This window comes from the organism of the source record quoted next, unplaced genomic scaffold (genome assembly GCF_019419815.1).
Source record: "Pyrus x bretschneideri cultivar Hongxiangsu unplaced genomic scaffold, Pyrus_bretschneideri_v1 Contig1, whole genome shotgun sequence".
In the NCBI taxonomy this organism is placed as follows: domain Eukaryota; kingdom Viridiplantae; phylum Streptophyta; class Magnoliopsida; order Rosales; family Rosaceae; genus Pyrus; species Pyrus x bretschneideri.
Window position 1 is genome coordinate 13,848,095 of NW_025999390.1, and position 23,214 is coordinate 13,871,308.

Sequence of the window (23,214 nt, forward strand, 5' to 3'; positions counted from 1 at the left end):
AATAAAGATAAGCCTGTGGACTGCTGATAAAAGAGACAGAGGACCTCAAGTTTTCTCTTACTACAAGAAGGGTATAAAGACAGGAGGTTTCAGCGCCAAGATTATAAAAAAAAGGGATTTTTTTGTCTGGAAAAAGGAAGAAAGATTGGGTTTTGAATTCTGGGTTGTGTTTGGATTGAGTGATTTAGAACTGGGTTGGTGGGAAAAGATTGGATTTTGAGTGCTGGGTTGTGTTTTGTTGGATTGTGGGATTTTGAACTTGGTCGGCGGAGAAATGTCGAGTTCGTCGGAGAAATTTTCAGGCCAGAGAGGGATGAGGACGGCGGAGAAGCCGTCGAGCTTCACTCAGACATGCAGCATGCTTTGCCAGTACCTCAAGGAGGAAGGCAGCTTTGGAGATCTGAATCTTGACATGGCATGCAACAACATGCAACAATCAAATGGTAAAGCACTTGTCTTTACTTTTTTGCTGGTCTTATTTTCTGTTTGGTTGCTGAGAAAATTAGAGGAAGAGAGTATGAACTCCATCTAGAATCTTATACGTGCATGTTTATGTTTTAGACTTTCTGTTTGGTTGCTGAGAAACCAAGAAGTTTCCCAATTGAAAGAGAATCAGAAAAGGGAAGATTTGTAGCACATAATTTTTTTTAAGAAGATTTAATAAGATCTCATTCAAATTTGACTAGAAACACCTGAAAATTGCAGTAAAAAGCACTTCTCTGTTTAATTTTGTTTCCATATCAAAAGGTTTCAGAATTTTCCTTATTTGTTTTATAAAATTGGAAAATGTTTGGACAGGAGGAGCACCTGAGATGTTTAATCAGAAAGCCCCACCCATGAATTTCTTTCCATGTATGGAAACTTCTCGAAACATGCCAACGGCGGCTGGAGATTTCAAATCCATGGATTTGTTTCCTCAACAAGCTGGTTTTGGTCCCTCTGCCCCCACTCCCAGAGAAGAGGTCCCCAAGATGGCTGATTCTAGGTAATTTTTTGGAACTTTACGGCTCTGTATTTGTAGGGTTTCGATAGATATTAGAAGGCGAAATTCGGATTTCTGAAAAATTGTAGCAGCATATGACTTTGTTGAGCTTATATGTGAAATCTTTGTTAGCTCACTATGCTTTGTTTCTCATGTACTAGTGTGAAGAAATCTGCCTCGGGAGAGCCTCAAAAGGCACAAATGACTATCTTTTATGGTGGACAAGTCATAGTGTTCAACGATTTTCCGGTGGACAAGGCGAAGGAAGTCATGCTCTTAGCAAGCAAGGAAAGATCCCAGAGCCATACCACTCTGGCTTCTACTCCGGCCAAGATTAAAAATGCCTTTGCCTCTCATTTGGGCAAGAGTCCAATGAATTCCAGCAGTTCAGTTCCCCCGAGCACAAACATGTTTCCTAAGTTTGACAATCAAGCGATCCAGGAGCGCGACAAGCCATCCCCTCGACCGATAGTCTGTGGTAATCTTCTTTCTGTGATCACCGTACTGTCTCCATATCAGGTACTCCTATAAATAACATGTTTCTAATCAACGATTTCCTTTCTATTGCAGATCTTCCACTTGCGAGGAAAGCTTCGCTTCATCGATTCCTTGAAAAGAGAAAGGATAGGTAGGCATCCGAAACAACTATAGCATATTTTTCTCTCCAATCATCAAAAATACCAATTCATGTCAACTGTAATGTTTATATGATCCATTTGATTGATCTTGTTTACAATTTCTCTGTTTTACAGGCTCAACACACGAGCACCGTACCAAACGAGCAGCCCTTCATCCGGCCCAGCGAAGCCAACTGAAAACAAGTCGTGGTTAGGGTTGGCTGCTCAACAAACCCAATGATATGAGAACCTGTGTTGTTGTATGCATCCTTAGGCTTTCTTAAAGTTCAAGCCTCTGCTATATATTTCAATTTTGGCGGGTTTAATTTAAGCCCGGAATTTCATTAGCTCTATATTTTTCTGCCAAGTTAGATCTGCCAACTGTTGGTTAATCTTAATTAGTTTCAGTAAGCATGTAATTAAGCTTCTGATGGAAGGAATTCAATTAGTAATGATATAATTTTGAATTTTAATAAAATTAATTCACTTTTTGTTCTTCTCTGTTGGTGGAGGTGGGTGCATACATGGTTTGGTTTAGGCACGTCCAACATTTTCATTTATTGGGTGGCCCTCACAATCTTGTTTTCTCATCAATTGATGTGGCCCCATTGCTTGTGGTTTGTGTCCAAAGTTAGGAGACTATACGGTACAAACCATACAATATGCATTCCTTGTACCAGCAACCATTTTGTGGGCCTTTTTTCTTTATTAACAAGTTCGCTGATGAGATCTGTACTAAAAACCTAAGTGTCGTAAACTCGGATCTACTAAAAAATTGAGTGCCGTAAACTCTGATCTTTTTTAATCAAGTAGATATTGAGTGTCCTTAAACCAAATAATTACGTAAATCTTAGGTGTTTCTAAATTAAATAATTCACATGAAGGATTGGATAATCATGATTTGCCACCAGCTGTCTTTTTTTTTTTTTTTTAAGGAAAAAAAAAACGCAAAGTAAAAATTATGTTGCTCTAGTGGTTCACATGGTTGACTTGTTGAAATTGGTTAAGAAAATTAACACGCAACAAAATCAAATCAGTGTTTGAAATATCCTGGATATCCAAAAATTTAGGGAACGATATGGAAAGATGCACGATATTTTCGGAAATCAGTCAATTTCCTTGATATTTTTAGGAAATATCCAATGTTTGCAGACAATTTGCAAAAAGTTTGTAGGAAATATCTATGACCCTATGCATTCTTTGTTTTTTAATTTCTTTCTTTATGGTATTAGTTTTACTTCAATAAAACTTATGTTGCTTTCATGACAAAAAATTCAATTAAGTTATGTATAATTTATTCTTTCTAGTGAAATGCTTTATTTTATTATTTGTCATTATAAGGAAGTTTTTCTTCTCACATATCACATACTTATTATTTACACAGTATCTAATTATTAATTCTTGATTCATACATGTGTTGTAGCTTCATATGACATTCCCTAAAAAATAATTTAAAATTTCCATGTTTTTGAGCAAATTTCCATCATTTCTATCAAATGCAATCTTTATCAATATCGATATACACGATATATTCATTGATAATTCCATAAATTTGCCTATCGATATTTCCACCGATTACTGATATTTTAAACACTGATTCAAACAAGTCACATCCTTTTTTTTCTACGTTGTATACCACTTTTGCTACGAAATATTGTGCCCAAATGTTGGCAAACATTGCCAACTAAAAAAATGAGGTGCAAGTGTGCATCCTAATTCTAAACGTGGACAGATATACCAGATTAAATTTTGGGGATTAATTAATCAAATCACTGTGTTTAATGAGTGATGAACTATTTTGAATGTCTCGCTTTGTGCACGGAGTTGCTCCTCTTTGTTTGACTCTATGTAAACTACCAATTTGGTATTCTCAATTTAAATGCAACGTCAATGATTTTTGGACGATAAATGACGGTATTACCGTTAAAATATCTAATGAACACACAGAAATACGTGGGCTCCGTCTAATTTATCTTAAAAACACGTGGTTCTGGATTGGGCATCACATGCCATGTTCAAGGTGGTGGGCATTACATGCTATGTTCAAGGTGGTGGACGTCACATGCTATGATTGTTCAAGGTGGTCGGGTGCTTTTCAATGTATCTAACACCAATAACTAGTTGGGTTCTTGGATCATTTGGGCCTTTGCTCACTAAACAAAATTGAATTAATCAAACCTTTCACATTTTCTAACCCATTATTTTCATTTGCTATGACCACTTTAGGTATGTTTACTTGTTTGGAATGAGTGATGTAATGAACCACGACATGCATAGAATGAATGGGTACGGGGTCAACGAGATCCACTAATCGATATGACTCATGAATTTTCAAGTATTAAATTACGGTTTTGAAGTGTAACATGCACTTTTGATTATGTTTCACATGCGAATAACCGCATGATAAATCAAGAATCAGAATAACTCTACCTCGCTTGAAGGGCTTGAATCATCAACTTTTCGTTGAGTGGACAAGTAGTTGTAGAGCTACCAAATCTCTCATGTTTCGGTCTTATGCATGTTGGGGCAGGTATATCATTTCTAATTCTTGGAACTGGACACGACCCGTTTTAAAATGAAACAGGGCGGGCTCGACCGGGTATATCATTTCTAATTCTTGGAATCGGACCTAACCCGGCCCATTTGAAATGGGCCAGTTTGGGTGGGGTCCAATTATTTTTCTTTTTTTTCAAAAACAGATTATTACTTTGGTATCATTTATTTAGGAATCAAGCAATAACATTCCCCCTTTGTAAAACCTTGCCTAGCACAGCAGCAATAATTCGATTTTCTCATTTGATCTCAAGCATAATAATGAACTAATCAAGTTTCAAATACAAACAAATCACAAAACCACCTCACCTAACATACAAAAAGAATCAAATGAGTCAGCTAATCATAAAACAAGACTAGGCTTTTCAAGCATGCAAAACAATAAACTGCTTAACCACATTGGTAAACTGAAAAGGTTGAATTGCACAAATTGGAAGGAGATTCAGTAACCCAATCGAGTGCGTATTATACAATAATTGATAGTCTACCTACCTGTCGTTCATAATCGAGTGCTTAAAAACCCTTTGAAAACTTATAAAAGATTGTTGTAATCTATCTACCCCCTTGTTCCTAATTGAGTGCATATTATAGTTATTGGTAATTAAAACTCCCCGGTTTGTTGAGCTTGCAAATGCAAAAACCAAGGTCCCAGACCCAGAGTACGATATTAATTAACCAAAATAAAAAAATAATTCAAAATTCCTAAATTCCTTAAGTCACTAAGAGCTATATTTGAATACCTTTTGTTTGAAGATTTAGCTTCGAGATGGACTGGTCAGAACCGTGAGGTGGTGGTCGAAGTGGAGAGGAGCATATGGTGGTGGTCAGAGAATCAGAGTTGACTTCAGAGAGGCTGAGGGAGGGAGCTTAGTTATCGAGATTCGAGAGGGATGAGAGTCATTCTGACTCTGGGATAAAGAGATTGAGAGGAATAAGAGTGAGAATAGAATCGATGATTGAGATGCGAGAAGGATGACTGAAGAAAGGAGATTCATCCGAGTCTGGAAGAGTTTTTAAGAAAGTCTGAGAGTGAACTACAGACTTTGAGACACAAGACCTTTTTGAGTGTGAGATGCTTGAACTTTGAATAGTATAGATTTCATCTCTAGTATTAGATGGTGGATACGGTCCCAGCCAAGGGCCCGTATCTTCAGAAATTAAGACCCTGCCCGGCACCGTTTTGAATTTAGAAAAATATGGACCCGCCCCAAATTGCTAGTACCCTCTCTTACTCTCCCTCCCTTCTTCTTAATCATTTTCACTCTCTTGTCGTCCTTCTTCTTCGTCATTCTCTCATATTTTTTCTTCCTACATCTCTCGCCCTTCTCCTTGTTCTTCTTCTTTATATTGTGCCCTAAATTTATGAATATTTTTTTATTCCTAAGAACAATTGTGATTTTAGATTTTAGTAATGTTTGAAGTATTTGATTTTGAGGTTCTGACTGATTTGGATGCATGAATTTTGAAGTAAAAGGACAAAAATTTGAAATTGATCTTGCATAAGTGCTGGAATTTTAAAACTGACCTTGTAGAAGTGCTCAATTTTTTGAAATTGATGTTGCAGAAGTGATGGAATTTTGAAATTGATATTGCATAATTGCATAAATTTTTGAAAATGATATTGAGAGATGCTGAAATTTTAAAATTTATATTGTAGAAGTGCTTGAATTTGGAAACTGATCTTGCGGTGATGCATAAATTGTGAAACTGATATTGCAGAAACACAAAAAGTTTTGAAATTGATCTTGCAGAGATGCAGAAATCAATTTTTACGGATCTAACATCAGTTTCAATTTTTATAGAGCCGGACTAGATTTTAAAATTTTGGTTTACTTGTTTCTGGGCTAGGTTTGTTGAGATTTAAGGTTTTTCGTTATCCTTGAAATAATTCAAAACTAGTGTTTTGTGTTTTTGTCTCTAGTATGGGTAAAGCTCTCTAAAATTTTCTATTTATTCTTAAAAAGCTATATTAGTTACATTTTTGGTAAGCAAATTGATTCTCATTCTATGATTCCACTTTTCACAAGTTAAGCAATTATAAGAAATCGTCTTCTAATCGGCGAAATGATGATATTGTCACATCTAACTTGCTGGTTGGGTTCGTTAAGCAAGTCGACAAGCAGATCATTTTACATTAGCATTTGTATTTACTTATGTACTTAGTTATTCATTGTTTGGACTCGACCCAAAGATACTACATGCTTATCCTTGGAGTACGTAACGCAACGAGTGCGTAGGTGAAAAATAGTCTATGTTCGGTTTTAATTTCAATACAATAACTTTATGTTGTTATATGTGTATTTTGATAGGATAGGGTGACCTACTGAGAAGTTCTCGTGTGAGTTTCCAAAAATAAAACCGTGAGGGCGTGGTGGGGCCTGAGCCGGAATGTGTTACGGTAGAGTTAAGTCCGGGATGTGGTGGGGCCTGAGCCGGAATGTGACAATTGTATTAAATTCATAAATATTATAACTAAATCTTAATAATGATGTTTATATCAAAAACAAAGCAATTAATTCCATTTCTAGTTCCTTTCTATTTCATATTTTGAAGAGAAAACAATGACACAAAAATACAAATACGATAAACTACCACACAAAATAAATATTTTGACAAAAAAACAATCACAAAAATACAAATACAATATATTACCACACACAATATTTATTTAATATTTTCTTACAGTCGAAATTAAAAAATAAAATAAATATTTTAATGAAAAAACAATGACACGAAAATACAAATACGATAGATTACAACAAAAAATATTTATTTTATTTAATATTTTCTTACAGTCGAAATTAAAAAAATTCCAATAAAAGAATCAGCAGCTATAAAAGCGGTGACTTGCTCTACTGATTCTCATTTTCTTCGAGGGGTTTTTTCCTTTCTTTTTTTTTCCCCCTTTTTTTCGGTTTTTCATTTTTCATTTTTTTTTCATCTTTTTCCTTCCTCGTTTCCCTTGTAATTTCATCTTCGTTTCCGTGAAACCCTAACCCTAAAATTGCAATTGCACAGCAATTGTATAAAATCCCCAATTCTCCGCGTTGTGTGAGGAGGATAATATGGAACAGCAGAGGTTCAAGCAGCAAGCCATGATACAGCAGTCGCTTTACCAACACCCTGCCCTCGTAGCTGCCCCTCAGGTTCTTATTCTCCCCTTGTCTCTCTCTCTGTGGTTTAATTCTGGTTTACATGTTTGTTCATTTTGCTGGTCAAAAGTTTGAGTTTTTTTATTGATGTTTGGATATGGGTATTTGTGTATGGGTTGAAATTTGTGGGAGATGTTTGGCCAAATGCTGGTTTATTTCCATTGGAAATATTTACGTATGGGATTTATGTGTTTGGTTGATATGTAGATGGCTTTGTTTTACAAGGATCCCAAAAGTTGGATTTTTCCAGAAATTTTTGTAATTTTTTTGGGGAATTCTGTTTAAATTATCTAAATTTATCTGTTTATTGTTGAAATTTTGTATCAACTGTATTCAAGTGATGCTGTATACTTTTTGGGTAATTATTATCCATATAGGAACCTTAATAATGTACATATAATGTGCCAAACTCTACTGTTTGGATATTTGTAGCTTGTCCTGCTTGTTATTATATCCTTGGTTCTATTAATCTACTGTCCGACAAGGGCATGTAATGTTCCGCATAATGAACAGATGGAACGATATCAGTCTCGGTTAATGGCCGTGCAGTTCTAAGTATTAGTGTTTGTTACTATTACCTCTAATGATTCTATGCGTGGCTTCCTATATAAAACGGAAAATTGAAAAGGGAGAAACTCTATCGGTTCATGATAAGTTTATTAAGATAGCTTGAAACTGATGGGGTAGCTATTATATAATAGATTGGCCTCTTTCTGTCAATTTTGTAATCATATGCAAGATTGTCTCCATGCCCTTGGTCCCTTTTTTTTGTTTCAACTATTTGTTTGCTTATGCATCTCTTTAAGTTTTTGTGGGGAGTGTAAATTCATTACTTAGGTTTTTTTTTCCTTTTCCTTTTGCTTGTTTTTTTACATTCGTATTTTTGCAGATAGAGCCTATCTTGAGTGGAAATCTGCCTCCTGGGTTTGATTCAAGTACTTGCCGCAGTGTGTGAGTGTTGTATAGATATTTTGCTTTTTCTATTTTTGTTTATTTTTCTTTACAACTAGGTTCCTTTGTACTCGCTGAAAATCGTTTGTTTTCTTGCCCGAAATGTTTAGTCTTATGTAAATGAATGCAATCTATTGTGCTAATAATAGTCTGCGCATGCATAGAACTCGGGCACAGTTTCCTTTTGTCTGCTATACATATATATTTTATTGTTTAGGTTAAATATATTTATGATGGGTAATGAGCCATTGTATATTTGAACATCTGCTAGGTAGATTACTTTTCCCAGTCATTTTTTATCAGATTGCACGTTATAATGTTGTAATTCGTGAAAAAATGCAGTTATGTCGGAAATATTCACCCACAAGTTACTGAACCCCTTATGCAAGAAGTCTTTGCCAGTACTGGTCCACTTGAAGGATGCAAGCTCATAAGGAAGGATAAGGTGGGGTTCATTTTTGCCTACTTTGTGTGTTTTTCTTTGGATGGGAGGTTAGGACAGATGATAGATTCTTCTTAGTTCCATGAGAATCTTTCTGTTTTTAATATTTGAGGATCATTTGTGGATTCATATGATTAAATTCTGTTTCTCATAAATGTTGGTACTTTGCATTAGTGATCTCCTCGGTAAGACTTTTTACTTACGTGTTGTTTCCAATGTCTTCTCAATGCAGTCATCCTATGGATTTGTTGACTACTTTGATCGTAGGTCAGCTGCTCTTGCTATTGTGACTCTTAATGGCAGGCATCTGTAAGTAAAAATCTTCATAGAATTATGATAGGCTTTCGTTTTTTGGTGGTGTCCTTTGCTGAATGTGCTGTTTATTCAGGTTTGGGCAGCCGATTAAAGTTAATTGGGCATATGCAAGTAGTCAGAGAGAGGATACATCAGGTTTGTATATGCATCGGTTATTATGGAGTGATGTGTATGCATTGATTATCATGGACTGATATGTTCAAATTTTTATTTTCTTATGCTTGTTATGTTGGCGTGCAGGTCACTTTAATATTTTTGTTGGTGATCTTAGCCCTGAGGTTACTGATGCTACACTGTTTGCATGTTTTTCTGGTTATTCTAGTTGTTCGTAAGCTCCACTTCCGTGTCTTTTGTTTTTTTATTCAACATTGATGTTTTCTGTTATTCTGCTGATGTCTTTTGATATATTGGGTTATTTCTATTGGATAATTGAAGTACCTCTTATTTCAAACATACTCGGCTGTTTAAATTAATTTGATCTGATTCACAGAGATGCTAGAGTTATGTGGGATCAGAAAACTGGGCGTTCAAGGGGCTTTGGGTTTGTTTCTTTCCGAAATCAGCAGGTACTGAAATTGCTTAAACATTTCCCTTTGCGTCTTCCTTCTCACTCCTTGTTTTCTGGTTGGGCTCATTGTATGATTGTGCCACTGGTTTTTTTTTTTGATTCAGGAGGCCCAAAGTGCAATTAATGACTTAAATGGTTAGACAATGTACATTCTTTTGATGGAAGTTTATTTCCTTGCATATGTTGTTTAGATTTTGGTTAGTGTACCCATTAAGAAGGCTATGATGCCATAACTCTTAACTTGGTATCTCAGGAAAGTGGCTTGGAAGTAGACAGATTCGGTGCAATTGGGCCACAAAAGGTGCTACTTCCAATGATGACAAGCAGAGTTCTGAATCTAAAAATGTTGTAGAGCTGACGAATGGAACATCAGGTGAGCTGCTTCATTAGTGATGAAACAAGTTTTCATAGTTGCTTATGTATCTGTGGAAGTAAAATTGTTTGTGTTCTCCCTTGGATGTTACTATCCATGATTTAAATGAGTGGTGTAGCTCTTGTTATTTTTTGTTCTTGATAAGTGGGATGTGTGAGAAACTATCCTTTTTGTTTTATGATGGCATATTTGCTGGGTGATGATTTGTCTGTAGATATTGCAGGTTGAATCTGTTGTCTACTCTTTGTTTTTCCAAAATGCTTTTTTTAATTGTATGAAACTTTTTTGAATTGGAATCAGAAATCTGTGAGTAGTGATGATGTTAGATATGATGTTCACTTTCTAATTTTCTGCCACATTTGTGTTCCCATAATGATGAGCTTACTTTTTGTGTCCCTTGCAGACGATGGTCAGGAGAAGCCTAATGAAGATGCTCCAGAGAACAATCCTCAGTATACTACGGTTTATGTGGGCAATCTGGCTCCTGAGGCAAGGATTTCTTTTTTAACTCATGGACTATTAAACTGGTTGTGGATTGGCTATATCTTTTCTTTTCATACTGTAATCACAATATGTTCTTATGCAAATGAAGTCAATTTTAGACCAAGTACAGTTGAGGCTGAAATTTCTGACAACATAGGCAACTAAAGTGCTGAAGAACCTACTTCTTCAGCAAACTAATGTCAGCTTATCACCTCACTGTTAGTTTGATTGTGTTTTTCTATGTATACGTGGTGGACAGCTGGCCCACTTTCAAAACTGCAAAGATACCATTGTTATAAGATCATAGGTTAATTGCGTGTTAGTGACAGGATCCACAGGCAAATGGCTCTGGTTAGCATGGAACTCCCAGTGGGCATAACAAATAAATGTCTACATTTGTCAAAGTTGCACAATAAACAAAGAACAATGTTCTAAATATGAGTTACCATTAATCTGCAGGTTACTTCAGTTGACCTTCATCGTCATTTCCATGGCCTTGGTGCTGGAGTTATTGAAGATGTTCGGGTGCAGAGAGATAAAGGTTTTGGGTTTGTGAGATACAGTAACCATTCTGAAGCAGCTGTGGCTATCCAGTTGGGGAATGCTAGGTTTCTCTGTGGCAAACCAATTAAGGTACAGTCTTGACGGAGTTTACAATTCAGTTGAATTACCAACAATTGACAAATTTTTGGCAGATATTTTAGATTTCAGATGATTGCTTCTTTTCTTAGTTTACGAGTGAGGCGTCGTGTGGAGCAGGCACATATGCTGGTTTTAAATGTTTGTGATATGTTATGTCCTAATGGTGTCGTCAAATGATCAATTGGTTCGATCTTCTAATGTTTTTCTGTTTGTGTTAACAGTGTTCATGGGGCAGCAAGCCTACTCCACCAGGGACAAGCTCAACCCCCCTGCCGCCACCAGCTGCAGTTCACATGCCAGCCTTCTCAGCCGCTGACCTTGCGGCCTATGAAAGACAAATGGCATTGAGCAAAATGGGTGGTGCGCAAGCCCTCATGCTTCCGCAGGGTCAGCATGCTCTGAAGGCAGCCATGGGGATGGGTGCTGGAGCCAGTCAGGCCATATACGACGGTGGCTACCATAATGTAGCAACAACTCAGCAACTCATGTACTACCAGTAATTATGATTCAGAAACCCCCCGATATACCACGACACTGAGGAATAAGTGTTTGAGAAAACCTGTAGGATGTGTAAACGTTTTTCGGTTTCCCCTTTTTTATTTCGTTTGAAGAATTTTTTTTTTCTTTGTATTTTTTTAGATTTTTATGTATTTTTATGACTTACATCTGCGCTGTGTATGGCTACTATGTTTATGTTTCTAACATTTGGGGGTTATGACCTGACTCAGTTTAGCATAATCTTATTTACGGCTTTCGATTAGCGAGTTATACTCTTAAGGAGCCTCTTTGAGAATAATTGTTTAAGATGGGATTTCATATTTCCAAATGAAGAGTCTTGATGGCTTCATGAGCTTCGGTTGTAGAGACTTCGCTTGCACTTGTCGGGATTCTAACATTTAAACGGTTGTATATTTCCCTCCCTTTCTCTCAAGTGACCTTGTCTTGTGAGTATAGCACGTAATCGGTTGCATATCTCACTTATCAAGTGCCCTAGTCACGTGATGAGAGAAACAGAATAATTGCGTCCAAATTCTACCGTTAGGTAGGGCCTCAAGATTTCTTATGATTGGATTGATGGCTGGTACTGAATACGATTATCACATAAAATTTTAAAGTGTATTCTGGCATATCCCACAATGGTTGTGGACAGAAGAATTATCGGCACACTTCTTCTTCTTCTTTGCACTTGTTCATTTGTCTCTTGATTCCATTTTATTTAATCTGACGGCCAAAATTATAGTTGAGACTACAAGAAAGAAATAGGTATACGGAAATCAGTTCTCTCCCAAATATTGTGGCCTTACAAGTCCTTTCTAGAGGAGTGAGACCACATGATTGAACTGGACTTTCCAGGCATCAATACTCAAATAGGATATTGATGCTCTCTGTTGTTGGACAGTTAATTTTGGGGGGTCACTGTCCAATTCTTGGTGGAAAGTCTTAAAAAAAGGGGCCCAATTGTGTCCGATTCAAAGGAGAAAGCTTTCAAATTTTCAATCGAATGGGACGGGATTTGTATACTTTGTCCTCTTCAATTCGTTCCATTACTGTAAAGCATATTTTGTAGAAATATTCCAGTACAGTAACACATCAGTAAGCACCGATCAGCAATAAAATAAAGACCAACAAATTTTTTATAGAGATTGTCATACGAACCGCTGCAGAAACATGAAACTGGTTTTGTATACACATACTTTATAAAAAAAAAAAAAAAAATTATCTGTTATACGAACACAGTTTGAACCGTTAGATTAGCATAAGCACAATACTCATCCATCCAAGTATTATTGAAATCAAGGTGTGTACTTATTCTTTATTATTCAAACTTGATCAAAATACAAGCTCGATCGATACTATTTATCCAAATTTTTCCTTCTCTTTTCCCCTTTCTTTTTTCTTGTTAATTGGAAAAACAAAAAAACTAATATCCTCATATATTATATATAAATGTATAGAGTGTATGGCCGTCTATGTAATTTTTTGCCTTAAATCACAAGAATCCCAGTAGAGAAGATCTCATCTTTGGAACAAGACGAGCTCGAAACATCCGCAGATCTCAAGGCTTCTAATCTGCACTGCTCTTTCCTCTCATCGGCAACTATCTCGGTTGACCGACATTCTGTGCTACAAAATGCCTTTTCTCCTCTGTAAGAAAAACATCACAGGAAACATTAATGACATAATCAAACCTAAATCCCAACAAAACAGTGTTAAACACAAACAAGATAAGGTTTCCAAGGTTTTTAACCACTCCCTTGCACTCAAGTTTGAATAGTTATCCAGTACTTTAGATTAGGTTAATTAGAATACTGCTTTAATAAAGAACAAGAAAAAGTTGTTAAGATTGTAATACCTGTACATGTATATGTCCTTGCCATGGAGGTTTTTCTTGCACAAATGGCAGCAACTGAGGAAATCCGATGTAGAAAAAACCGAACTTTCAAGATCATCAGCACATATAGTCAAACCACCGCTACTGGCACGGCGGTGCATGGCACTTCCCGCGCAGTCACCACCGTCGTAGTACACCTTTGTGCATGACTTTTTTTGTCCGCGTAGAGTCACGTAAGTATAATTCTCTGAACTATCTTCCTCAAATTCTTGAACACCTCCTGATGAAAGCCCATCACAGTTTTGACCCGAATTCACCGGAATCGGGTCGGACCGGTTCGTGTTCGGACAGAGCACAGCGTATTTTGCCAATATTTCACGTCCGTTATGGGTTGATTTTTCCAGGGCAGCTAGTATTCCCAACCCAACACCACCAACGTCATAGCTCTTTACGCCTCTAGGACTTGAAGTAGGTTGTATCTTGAGGTCCAGTGGACCTCTAGGGCTTGTGTCCCTGTCGGAAAACCTGGCACTGCTGCCGGAAACTAGGAGTTCCGATATCTTTCCGACCATCGGGAGAGGTCTCTTGCCAAACTTCAACATAATTTTTGCGTACAAATTTTATGTTTAGGCTCTCTCCCAATTTAAGAAGATTGAAATGGAAGTGTTTGAGTGTATTTGGAATGCTTTTAAGCTTTTCAGGCTCACCAATATATGATGGAGGAGTGGGTGGACAGTGGACTTAGTGGTTTGGTTTTCGAAGTGACTCTCTACAAGTTCTTTGACACTTCACAGTTTAATGTTAATTCTTGTGTCAACATTATAAAACATTGTTTTAAAAACATGAGGTGTTAGAAATAATCTCACTTTTGAAAAAGTTTCCTTGATATTTCTCATTAGAATTATGTAAGTTATGATTGTTTTCAAACACCCATAAAATATTTGACTTACTTTACTTTATCGGAAATGAATTCGATATGATGACAAATAATAACCTATAACACTTTTTCTTTCTTTTACGCTCCTCCTTATATTTGTCCCAAAAAAAAAAAAAACCATTATTCTTTATATATTTTTGTTGTTTTCGTTTGCTTAAAAAAATAATGTTGTATAAAACGTAAAAAAAAAAAGTATGTTTATCATATTCCTCCTTATTCATGTTTTATCTTTTTGCCCTCCTATTATTGTTTCTATACTTAATTCTTGAATTTAGTTACAATACCTACATGTGTTTAATATAATTAGCATCTCAACTTTTAGACATTGATGATATTATATACACGTAATTATTATAGGCAATCCTTTCATTCTCATTTAATTTGTTCATTCCACCTGTTAATAAAGAAAAACTTAACTAAAGTGATGAATGTGACATCCCACATCGTCCAGAGGAGTGATCCTTATATGTATATTATCATCCTTACCTAACACGAGGCCTTTTGGAAGCTTACTGGCTTCGGGTTCCGTAGGAACTTCGAAGTTAAGCGAGAAGGGGGCTAGAGCAATCCCATGATGGGTGACCCACTGGGAAGTTGCTCGTGAGTTCCCAAAAACAAAACCGTGAAGGCTTTGGTAAGCCCAAAGTGGACAATATCGTGCTACGGTGGTGGAGCAGGCCCAGGAAGTGATCCGCCTCGGGTCGGGATGTGACAATTGGTATCAGAGCCTAACCCTGGCCGCGTGTGTGCCGACGAGGACGTCGGGCCCCTAAGGGGGGTGGATTGTGACATCCCACATCGCCCAGGGGAGTGATCTTTATATGTATATTCTCATCCTTACCTAGCACGAGGCCTTTTGGGAGCTCACTAGCTTTGAGTTCCATAGGAACTCCGAAGTTAAGCGAGAAGGGGGCTAGAACAATCCCATGATGGGTGACCCACTAGGAAGTTGCTTGTGAGTTCTCAAAAACAAAACCGTGAGGGAATGGTAAGCCCAAAGAGGACAATATCGTGCTACGGTGGTGAAGCGGGCCCGAGAAGTGATCCGCCCCAGGCCGGGATGTGACAATAAATTTATAATTGTCAATTGCTCAACTATTCAAAATCAAATGCTAAAACAAATTCATTAAATAATGAAATTTGTAAGTGTTGCATTTTAAACTTTTAGTTAATTCTCTATAAAAAGAATAAAAAAAGCTGAGTGCAGAAATTACTTTTTTGTGTTTAATTATTTAAGTTTTTATTAGGGAAATTTTATTTGAACTCATCTAGTTTTTTTCTACATCCAACTTATTCTCTTCATCCATATTATTTTTTTATTAAAGAATTAATATTTCTTTAAACCCAAATTTATTACCTATCATTTCAAACCCAATTCAAAATGTAAAATTATCTTTACACTCATTCTCTTTATAAAATAACATATCTAATTGAATGTTTTTTTTCTTCAAATAGGCGCCATTTGCCCTTCTATAATTGCATATGCCATATAGGACTAGCATTTTTATGGCTGCTTTTTTTCCTTTTTGCTACCACAACCCATCCATGGACTTGGGATCCAAGAGATCATTCCATAGAGTTGAATTTGCCAAGAGAATGTTATGCAAGCTCTAGTTCAGTCCTTTTTAAATTGATCATTTTCATGTACTTTTTCATAAACTTTGAAATGATATAGGGCTGAGTGTTTTGCTACTATGTTAATAAACAAATAAACAAATTGGAGCTATTTCGAATAAAAAAGGTGTAAGACATGCCACCTGCTAGTTCGTGGTTAAGGTTGAGCAATCTTTATTTGCACCAATAATCAAGTTTTATGTCTTTGCAGTACTAATCAAAAGTCCTTACACTGATGTTTTGGTGCGCATACAGATACAGACGGCATAGAAAAAAAAAATACAATATAATATAAAAAGTATGAAATTTAATCCAAAGAAGAAGCAAACAAACAAAATATCCATAAATCGAGTCATACCTTAGTTGGAGGATTAAAAACTTCAAAATCACCATTCATCAATACAAAATTTTGTTTTTCTCTTTCAGAGCTATTAGGGTTTTAGTTGGAATGAACGTAGGATAAACAAAGGATGATGCTAGGGTTTAATTATAATATGTGGATCTATTGATAAATTTGATTTTTATTATTAACTTTATTTTGTACTTAATTGTAATTATATAACAAAGTAAAATAAACAATTAACATTTAAAATTTAAATAGAATTTATAAAAAAGTTAAATGAATTTAAATAAAATTTCTCTTTTTATTATTAGGTATTTTATAATAAAATTGGTTCCAATAAAAAGTCACTTGTCAAGGAGGCAATTGTTTAGAAATGTCCTTTTCCAATTTCTGGGACCACATGCTCAGTTGGGGCCCACATAAAATTCCTTGAGCATTATCACCGGTGGATTGGCTGCACGTGTCAGAAATCCAAAGGGATTGGGCAACAACAATAATTACTAAACCACAGCTGTGTGAGCCCACAGAAAATTGAGGGCCCATTTTTGTCATTGAAAACGACGCGGCCTGGTTTCTTGTTTGCAACTGTAAACGACTATAATACCCTTGCATTATGATATAAAGGAACAAAATACAATTTGTAAAGAGTATTAGCTGTCCTCTATGTTTTATTTTCTCAAATTTTAATTGGTTGTAAAACGTGCAGTTTTCATGTAAATTTGGAGTTTGTTTGAAATTTCTTTTCTCTTAAATATAAAAATTTTGTTGTATTGCAAATGAGTGAAATTATTTCTATATATCGAGAATATATCTGTTTGAGTTTTACAATAAATTATTTATAAAAAACTTTAGAAAAAACACATTGCTTTGATTTTTATTAGCTTATGTAAATAAATATTAAATTAAAGATTTTTTTATTAGCCCTGTACGTATTATTGAACACTATTCACATAATTTATTACTACATAACTTTTTTTAATCTTATATTATCAAGAGGCAATCCAGCATAGAGAGAATAAAAAAAAAAAAAAAAAAAGAGGCAATCCAGCAGCATCAATTTTACATAGTAACAATTGTTAAAAAGTAATCAAATTAGATGAAGTAAAGCAACCAAATTAGTTGAGTGAATAAATTTCAGTAGCTAAAGCTTTACAAAGTAATATTTTCACAATAGTTCTTCAGGCGTGAAAAACGATTGAGAGAAATGCTAAGGAGATTTTTTCAAAATAGGTCTCTTCATCGGCCCTCTGCCACCTAACGTCAAATCCTATGGCAATATTATAAATTATTATTCTAAAAACATAAGGTAGCAAAGAATCCATAGAAAATCACTTTTAAGATGGTCTTCTTAGCATTTCGCATCGATTGAAGGCGGACCAAAACCAAAATGAACTCTTGCTTCCATCGTCTCTTCCAAATTGATGTTCCAATATTTTTGTGTCATTTGTTTATTATATCTTTTGAGTGGTGATGAATGCCTCTAATCTCAATGTCATTTTTTCTAGGGTTTTTTTTTAATTTTTTTTATTTTTTTCACAAATGGTCCTAAAGATTGATCAAACTCATCATTTTGGTCCCTCACTTTCAAAATCAATCAATGTTGTCCCTGTCATTCACTAGCGCACATCAATTTGGTCATCCGTTAAGATTTCGTCAACTATTCTATTAGTTTGTATGTCATACCCACAAATCCAATAAAATGATGACACATGGATTACACAAAATGAGGATTTTTATCGCAAATGGTCTCTTATATTGATCTAACTCCCCAATTTGGTCCCTAAGTTTCAAAAATTGATAAATTTGGTCCATGACTTTAAATACCGCACATCAATTTAATCATTTTGTTAAAGTTTCGTCAGTATTTTTTGTCCCACTAATCCAATCAATATGGCGCCACATGGATTAACTATAAGAAACTATTTTTTTTAAGATTTAAAACTAAAAGTAAAATAAGAAACAAAAAAACAAAACTTAAAAAAAAAGAAAAAAAAGTCATCGTCTTCATCAAGGTATGCTCAAAAGGAAAAAGAAGGCATCATGACACCACTAAAGGACTTGGCCTCTTGAACTCACTTCTCACTCTCTCTAGTTGGTTATAAATCCTAAATCCTATCAAATTTGAATTGAATTTGGATTTGATTTTATCGAATTTAGATTGAATTTTTGTTTCCAAATGGGGTTGTGGGGTGCGAGAAAAATGTAAGCGTGGAATACTCTTCTTTTGGTTCACTCTTTAAAAAATAGTTTTTTATAGTTAATTCACGTTGAGCCATATAATTGGATTAGTAGGACCACATTGACGGAGGGAATAAATTGATGCATGGTAGTGAAAGTCAAGGACCAAATTTATCGATTTTTGAAACTCAGAGATCAAATTGAGGAGTTGGATCAATGTCATGGACAATTTACGATAAAAACTCTTATTTTGTGTAATCCATGTGTCACCATTTGATTGGATTTTGGGTCCCACGTTCAAACTAATATAATAGTTGATAGAATCTTAACGGAATGACCAAATTGATGTGAGGTAGTGAATATCAGGGACGACATTGATTGATTTTGAAAGTGAGAAATCAAAATGATGAGTTTGGTCATCTCATGAATCATTTGTGATAAAAAACGTTTTTTTCTATTTTATATTTTCATTTTTTTATGTAGTAGTTCGGGGGATTGCCAATTCAATGTTCTAGAAAGAAAGGGAAGGGTTTTACTATTATATTACCAGCAGAGGGCAATTTTTTCATCATATTTTACAAGGAGAAAAGCTCCATAAACGTCAATAAAGAAAGTGGGAAGAGGGGGGGGGGGGGGGGGAGAGGATGAATTTCATGTGTGGCAATCTTTGATAGGATGACTGAGGTAGCGGCATGTGAAGGTAATTAGAGTATACGAGAACAACTTACATAGAACACGAAATCACTTTATAATACAATTTAAGTCCCTATAAAACGATAACCCATTTCGTATAAGTTCTATTTAGAGTCGACCCTCCTCTGAGTGGCAAACCACAACGACCTAAGAATCATTTATACAGAAGAGGGTGTCAAGATGTTGACAACATTCAATTATTAATTCCAAAAAAATATTTAAAAAGTAAATATATATTAAAAAAACAAGTACCCTTTAACTTGAGTTATTTTATTTTTGGTTTTTAGTCAAAATAATATATACGATTGACATAACTCCTCATTTTAGTCTTTAAGATTTGAAATCGATAGAAGTAGTTTCTAAATTTATTAACTATCAATCATTTTGGTCATTCCGTAAAAAAATCTCTATCAAGAGAGTTAATATTGCTAAAGATTTCATTATTAAATTGAGAGTATTTTTGTCATTTTGATCATTATTTCATAGAATTTTTCACCGAATGATCAAAATGATTGATAATGGACAAACTCAGAGACCACTTCATTTGATTTCAAATCTTAGAGACCCAAGTGAAGAATTATGCCAATCTGAGAGATTATTTTTGTTAAATTTCATGTAGACGGGCCATGAGCCCACTCCAACAACACCGATACTATCCCCACTTGGCCACCTGCTCAATTCGTCAGGTGTGGGGTTTTAATACAAAAGGCCTCGGTGTTAGTTAGAATGGGGTAATTCTATTTAAAGAGCTTGTTCTCAAGCCTTCTGGCCGATAGGGTCACACGTGAAGCTCCACACATCAGCAACCACATGAAGCCAAGTCGGGGCTCACCCGTTCACGCGGGGTCAATGGGGACCCACCCATTCACGTGGCATCTCTTGGCCTATGTGAAGCCAAGTCGGGGCTCACCCGTTCGCGCGGGGTCAAAAGGGACCCACCAGTTCAAGTGGATGTATGGGCCCGTCCCCTAGCTATGATACCATGTTAAATTTCAGGTAAACAGGCCATAGGCCCACTTCAACAAGACCGATAGCAGATCTCGGTATTAGTTAGAGTGGGGTAATTTTATTTAAAGGGTTTATTCTCAAGCCTTCTGGCCGATGTGGGACAGATGAATTCTAACACTCCCCCGTACGTGAGACCCCATTTTATGGGTCACACATGAAGTTCCACACATCGGCAATCACGTGGAGCCAAGCCGGGGCTCACCCGTTCGCGCGGGGTCAATGGGGACCCACCCATTCACGTGGTATTTCTTAGCCTACGTGGAGCCAAGTCGGGGCTCACCCATTTGAGCAGGGTCAAATGGGACCCACCCGTTCACGTGGCAGTACGGGCTCGTCCCCTAACATGTTAGAACTCCTCTGTCCCACATCGGCCAGAAGGCTTGAGAACAAACCCTTTAAATAGAATTACCCCACTCTAACTAATACCTGGGCCTTTTGTATTAAAACCCCACACCTGACGGATTGAGCAGGTGACCAAGTGGGGACAGTATTGGTGTTGTTGGAGTGGGTCCATGGCCCGTCTACTAGAAATTTAAGATGGTATTAGAGCCAGGGGACGACCCTATACTGCCACATGAACGGGTGGGTCCCCTTTGACCCCGCGCAAATGGGTGAGCCCCGACTTAGCTCCACGTGGTTGCCGATGTATGAAACTTCACGTGTGACCCATAAAATGGGGTTTCACGTGCGGGGGAGTGTTAGAATTCCTCTGTCCCACATCAGCTAGAAGGCTTGAGAACAAACCCTTTAAATAGAATTACCCCACTCTAACTAATATTGAGATATTTTGTATTAAAATCCCACACATGACGTATTAAGCAGGTGGCCAAGTGGAGACAGTATCAATGTTGTTAGAATTAGCTCATAACCCTGAAATTTAAGAATTTTAGCTAAAAACCTTTATTTTTAAATTATAAGTATTAGATGTAAGATGTCGACGTACTAATTTTATTACGTTCACCTTAATAATGTTGGAAAGCGATATCGACCTTTGGCTTTATATGGACTTTTGCTACTCCATTATGTTCTTTGATTTTTGGTCAAAACTACTAGAAGGGGGTCAGCCATATTTTAGAGCAGGCGATGCTCCAAGTGATGAAGTGAAAAATGTTTCCAAGTGTTTTGGAAAAGAGAAATAATAAAAAGACACTTTTAAAATGGAATTCTTTATAGATTTTTTATCATCTCATGTTTTTTACATAATATTTTATAATATCGTCACGAAAATTGTGAAAAAAAGAAGTATCGGAGAGTCCATAAAAAATTTTACTTTTAAAATAATCTCCTTAACATTTCTCTTTTAGAAATGAATGTAAATGGCCACTACTAGTCTACTTTGTGTGTGTCTCCATGCTCTAGTAATAATCATGGGGTGATAAAAATATCTTTATTGTTTTTGGTCAATGATAAAAATATCTATATGGTCATGCAAAAAATGAATATCTCTAGCTTCTGTCATGTTAATACCCACTAATAAAGGATGATTAAGCAACGTTAATGGACCACTCCCCATTACATACTTTCATATGGCTTCCTTTTAGATAAAATAGGCCATAAATTCACTTATAACAGAAGCTAGATGAAGGAACTAGGAAATAAACTCATCAAAATGAATTTCTGCTTTTGACGCTGATTGAAGCAGGGATAGCCTCCACGCTACTAACATGGCCGTCTTGAACAAAATAAACAAACCCCTACTTAGCCCTACCTAATACGGAGCAACACCGCTTGTCCTGTCCTACGGTCTCAAGGCAAGGATTTGGTGTCAAGCCATTAAACTTCCTTTCAAGAAGCTTTGACAAGGGTACTGCTACATGAAAGCAAATTAGAGAAACGGAGCTGATTTGCTGATATGTTCCAAGAATGCATTACTATCTTCAAATTTTTCGATGGATTTGATTTTGGGCTAGGTGCCTAAGTTAATAACCAGAGTATTAAAGCTTAATAAAATCGTAAATCCTGACTTGGGATTATTTATAGAATCAAAAAGAAACTTCTGTAATGCTACTCGAAATGTAGTATTTTTTTTCATTCACACTCATGTTGTATTACACGTTTTTGTATATCTAATGCTAAATGCTTACACCTTTCTCTTGCTAATTATGCTGGTAGAAAATTTTGTATTTTCTTCTAAAAATGATGCTAAAAAACGATTTGTTGTTCATGTAGGTTTACTTCTTCAATAGCCTCTTGTGTTTGGAAATTAATCACGACAATCATGCTGATTTGTCTTTCTACTTCTTTGCTTCTAAGAACCAAAGTTCTATATTAGTGTACTAAGTGCATAATAATACGATAATTATTATAATAAGCAGGTTCTAATTCTGCTGGTGATAACATCATTCCTTTCTGAAGTGGTGCTCTAATTTGTGCTCTTCTATCACTTGAACTTGATGCTATGAAGTGTTCCATTCTTGTCAATGAATGATCTGGATATGATATCAGCTAAAGCATTATTAGTTTCTTTAATGTGTTCAAAAACTGGTTTAAAGCTATTTTCAATATTACCATCAACAAAGTTAACCAATCTTGTTGCTTGTTTATTAATAGTAATTTTGTTATAATGAGATACAACATTTTGACAATCTGTTGTAATTGCAAAGATTTCATTATGTAAAAGTAAAGAGAATAACTCAAGAGAGTTAATATTGCTAAATTTTTAAAATTAGTTGCTGGAAAACGACATTGTACTTCACTAAATTTTCCTGAGGCATATCCACATATTTGCTCTTCAAATTTTGGTGATTCTTTAATTTTCTTTTGATATAAAATTCATACCCATCTTAAATCCTAATAATGAATCCAGGATAAGATATTCAATTCTCCTTGGATTATGATTACATTGTTTAATCCCAGTGATATCATGATTTGACATGAATTAGGATTTCTTTACTTAAGAGTCAAGTAAACTCCTCAATAGGCTAAAGTCTATTGGACCCGTAACGGAGTGCCTAAGCCCTAGGTAATTCAGCCCAGGGTGCTTAGCGTGGCCATGATCATGTGATAAGGAAAATTTCGGCCATTCCAACCA

General features: G+C 35.9%; 3 protein-coding genes across 4 annotated transcripts; 2 read left to right on the plus strand and 1 right to left on the minus strand.

Annotated features, from left to right (window-relative positions):
* The first annotated feature begins 274 nt into the window (after nt 1-274).
* LOC103950252 (protein TIFY 10A) lies at nt 275-2,096 on the plus strand. The gene is made up of 5 exons (XM_009361441.3): nt 275-443; nt 799-985; nt 1,144-1,460; nt 1,553-1,610; nt 1,735-2,096. Exons 1-5 carry the CDS (start codon nt 275-277, stop codon nt 1,838-1,840), a joined length of 837 nt encoding a protein of 278 aa, XP_009359716.2. The 3' UTR covers nt 1,841-2,096.
* A 4,918-nt stretch (nt 2,097-7,014) lies between these two features.
* LOC103950250 (oligouridylate-binding protein 1) lies at nt 7,015-11,838 on the plus strand. Of its 2 annotated transcripts, XM_009361439.3 has the most exons (12): nt 7,015-7,298; nt 8,194-8,255; nt 8,598-8,700; nt 8,930-9,006; nt 9,086-9,147; nt 9,253-9,340; nt 9,503-9,578; nt 9,685-9,715; nt 9,834-9,953; nt 10,357-10,442; nt 10,896-11,069; nt 11,300-11,838. In XM_009361439.3, the coding sequence occupies exons 1-12, from the start codon at nt 7,218-7,220 to the stop codon at nt 11,576-11,578; spliced, it is 1,239 nt and encodes a 412-aa protein (XP_009359714.1). In that variant the 5' UTR covers nt 7,015-7,217; the 3' UTR covers nt 11,579-11,838. The 2 variants fall into 2 exon arrangements, with proteins under 2 accessions (XP_009359714.1, XP_009359715.1); XM_009361440.3 differs by lacking the exon at nt 8,194-8,255.
* A 1,024-nt stretch (nt 11,839-12,862) lies between these two features.
* Nucleotides 12,863-14,146, minus strand: LOC103950249 (FCS-Like Zinc finger 13). Its single transcript, XM_009361438.3, has 2 exons — nt 13,432-14,146; nt 12,863-13,223 (listed from the first exon to the last, which is right to left on the minus strand). The coding sequence occupies exons 1-2, from the start codon at nt 14,010-14,012 to the stop codon at nt 13,064-13,066; spliced, it is 741 nt and encodes a 246-aa protein (XP_009359713.2). The 5' UTR covers nt 14,013-14,146; the 3' UTR covers nt 12,863-13,063.
* Between the last annotated feature and the right edge of the window lie 9,068 nt (nt 14,147-23,214).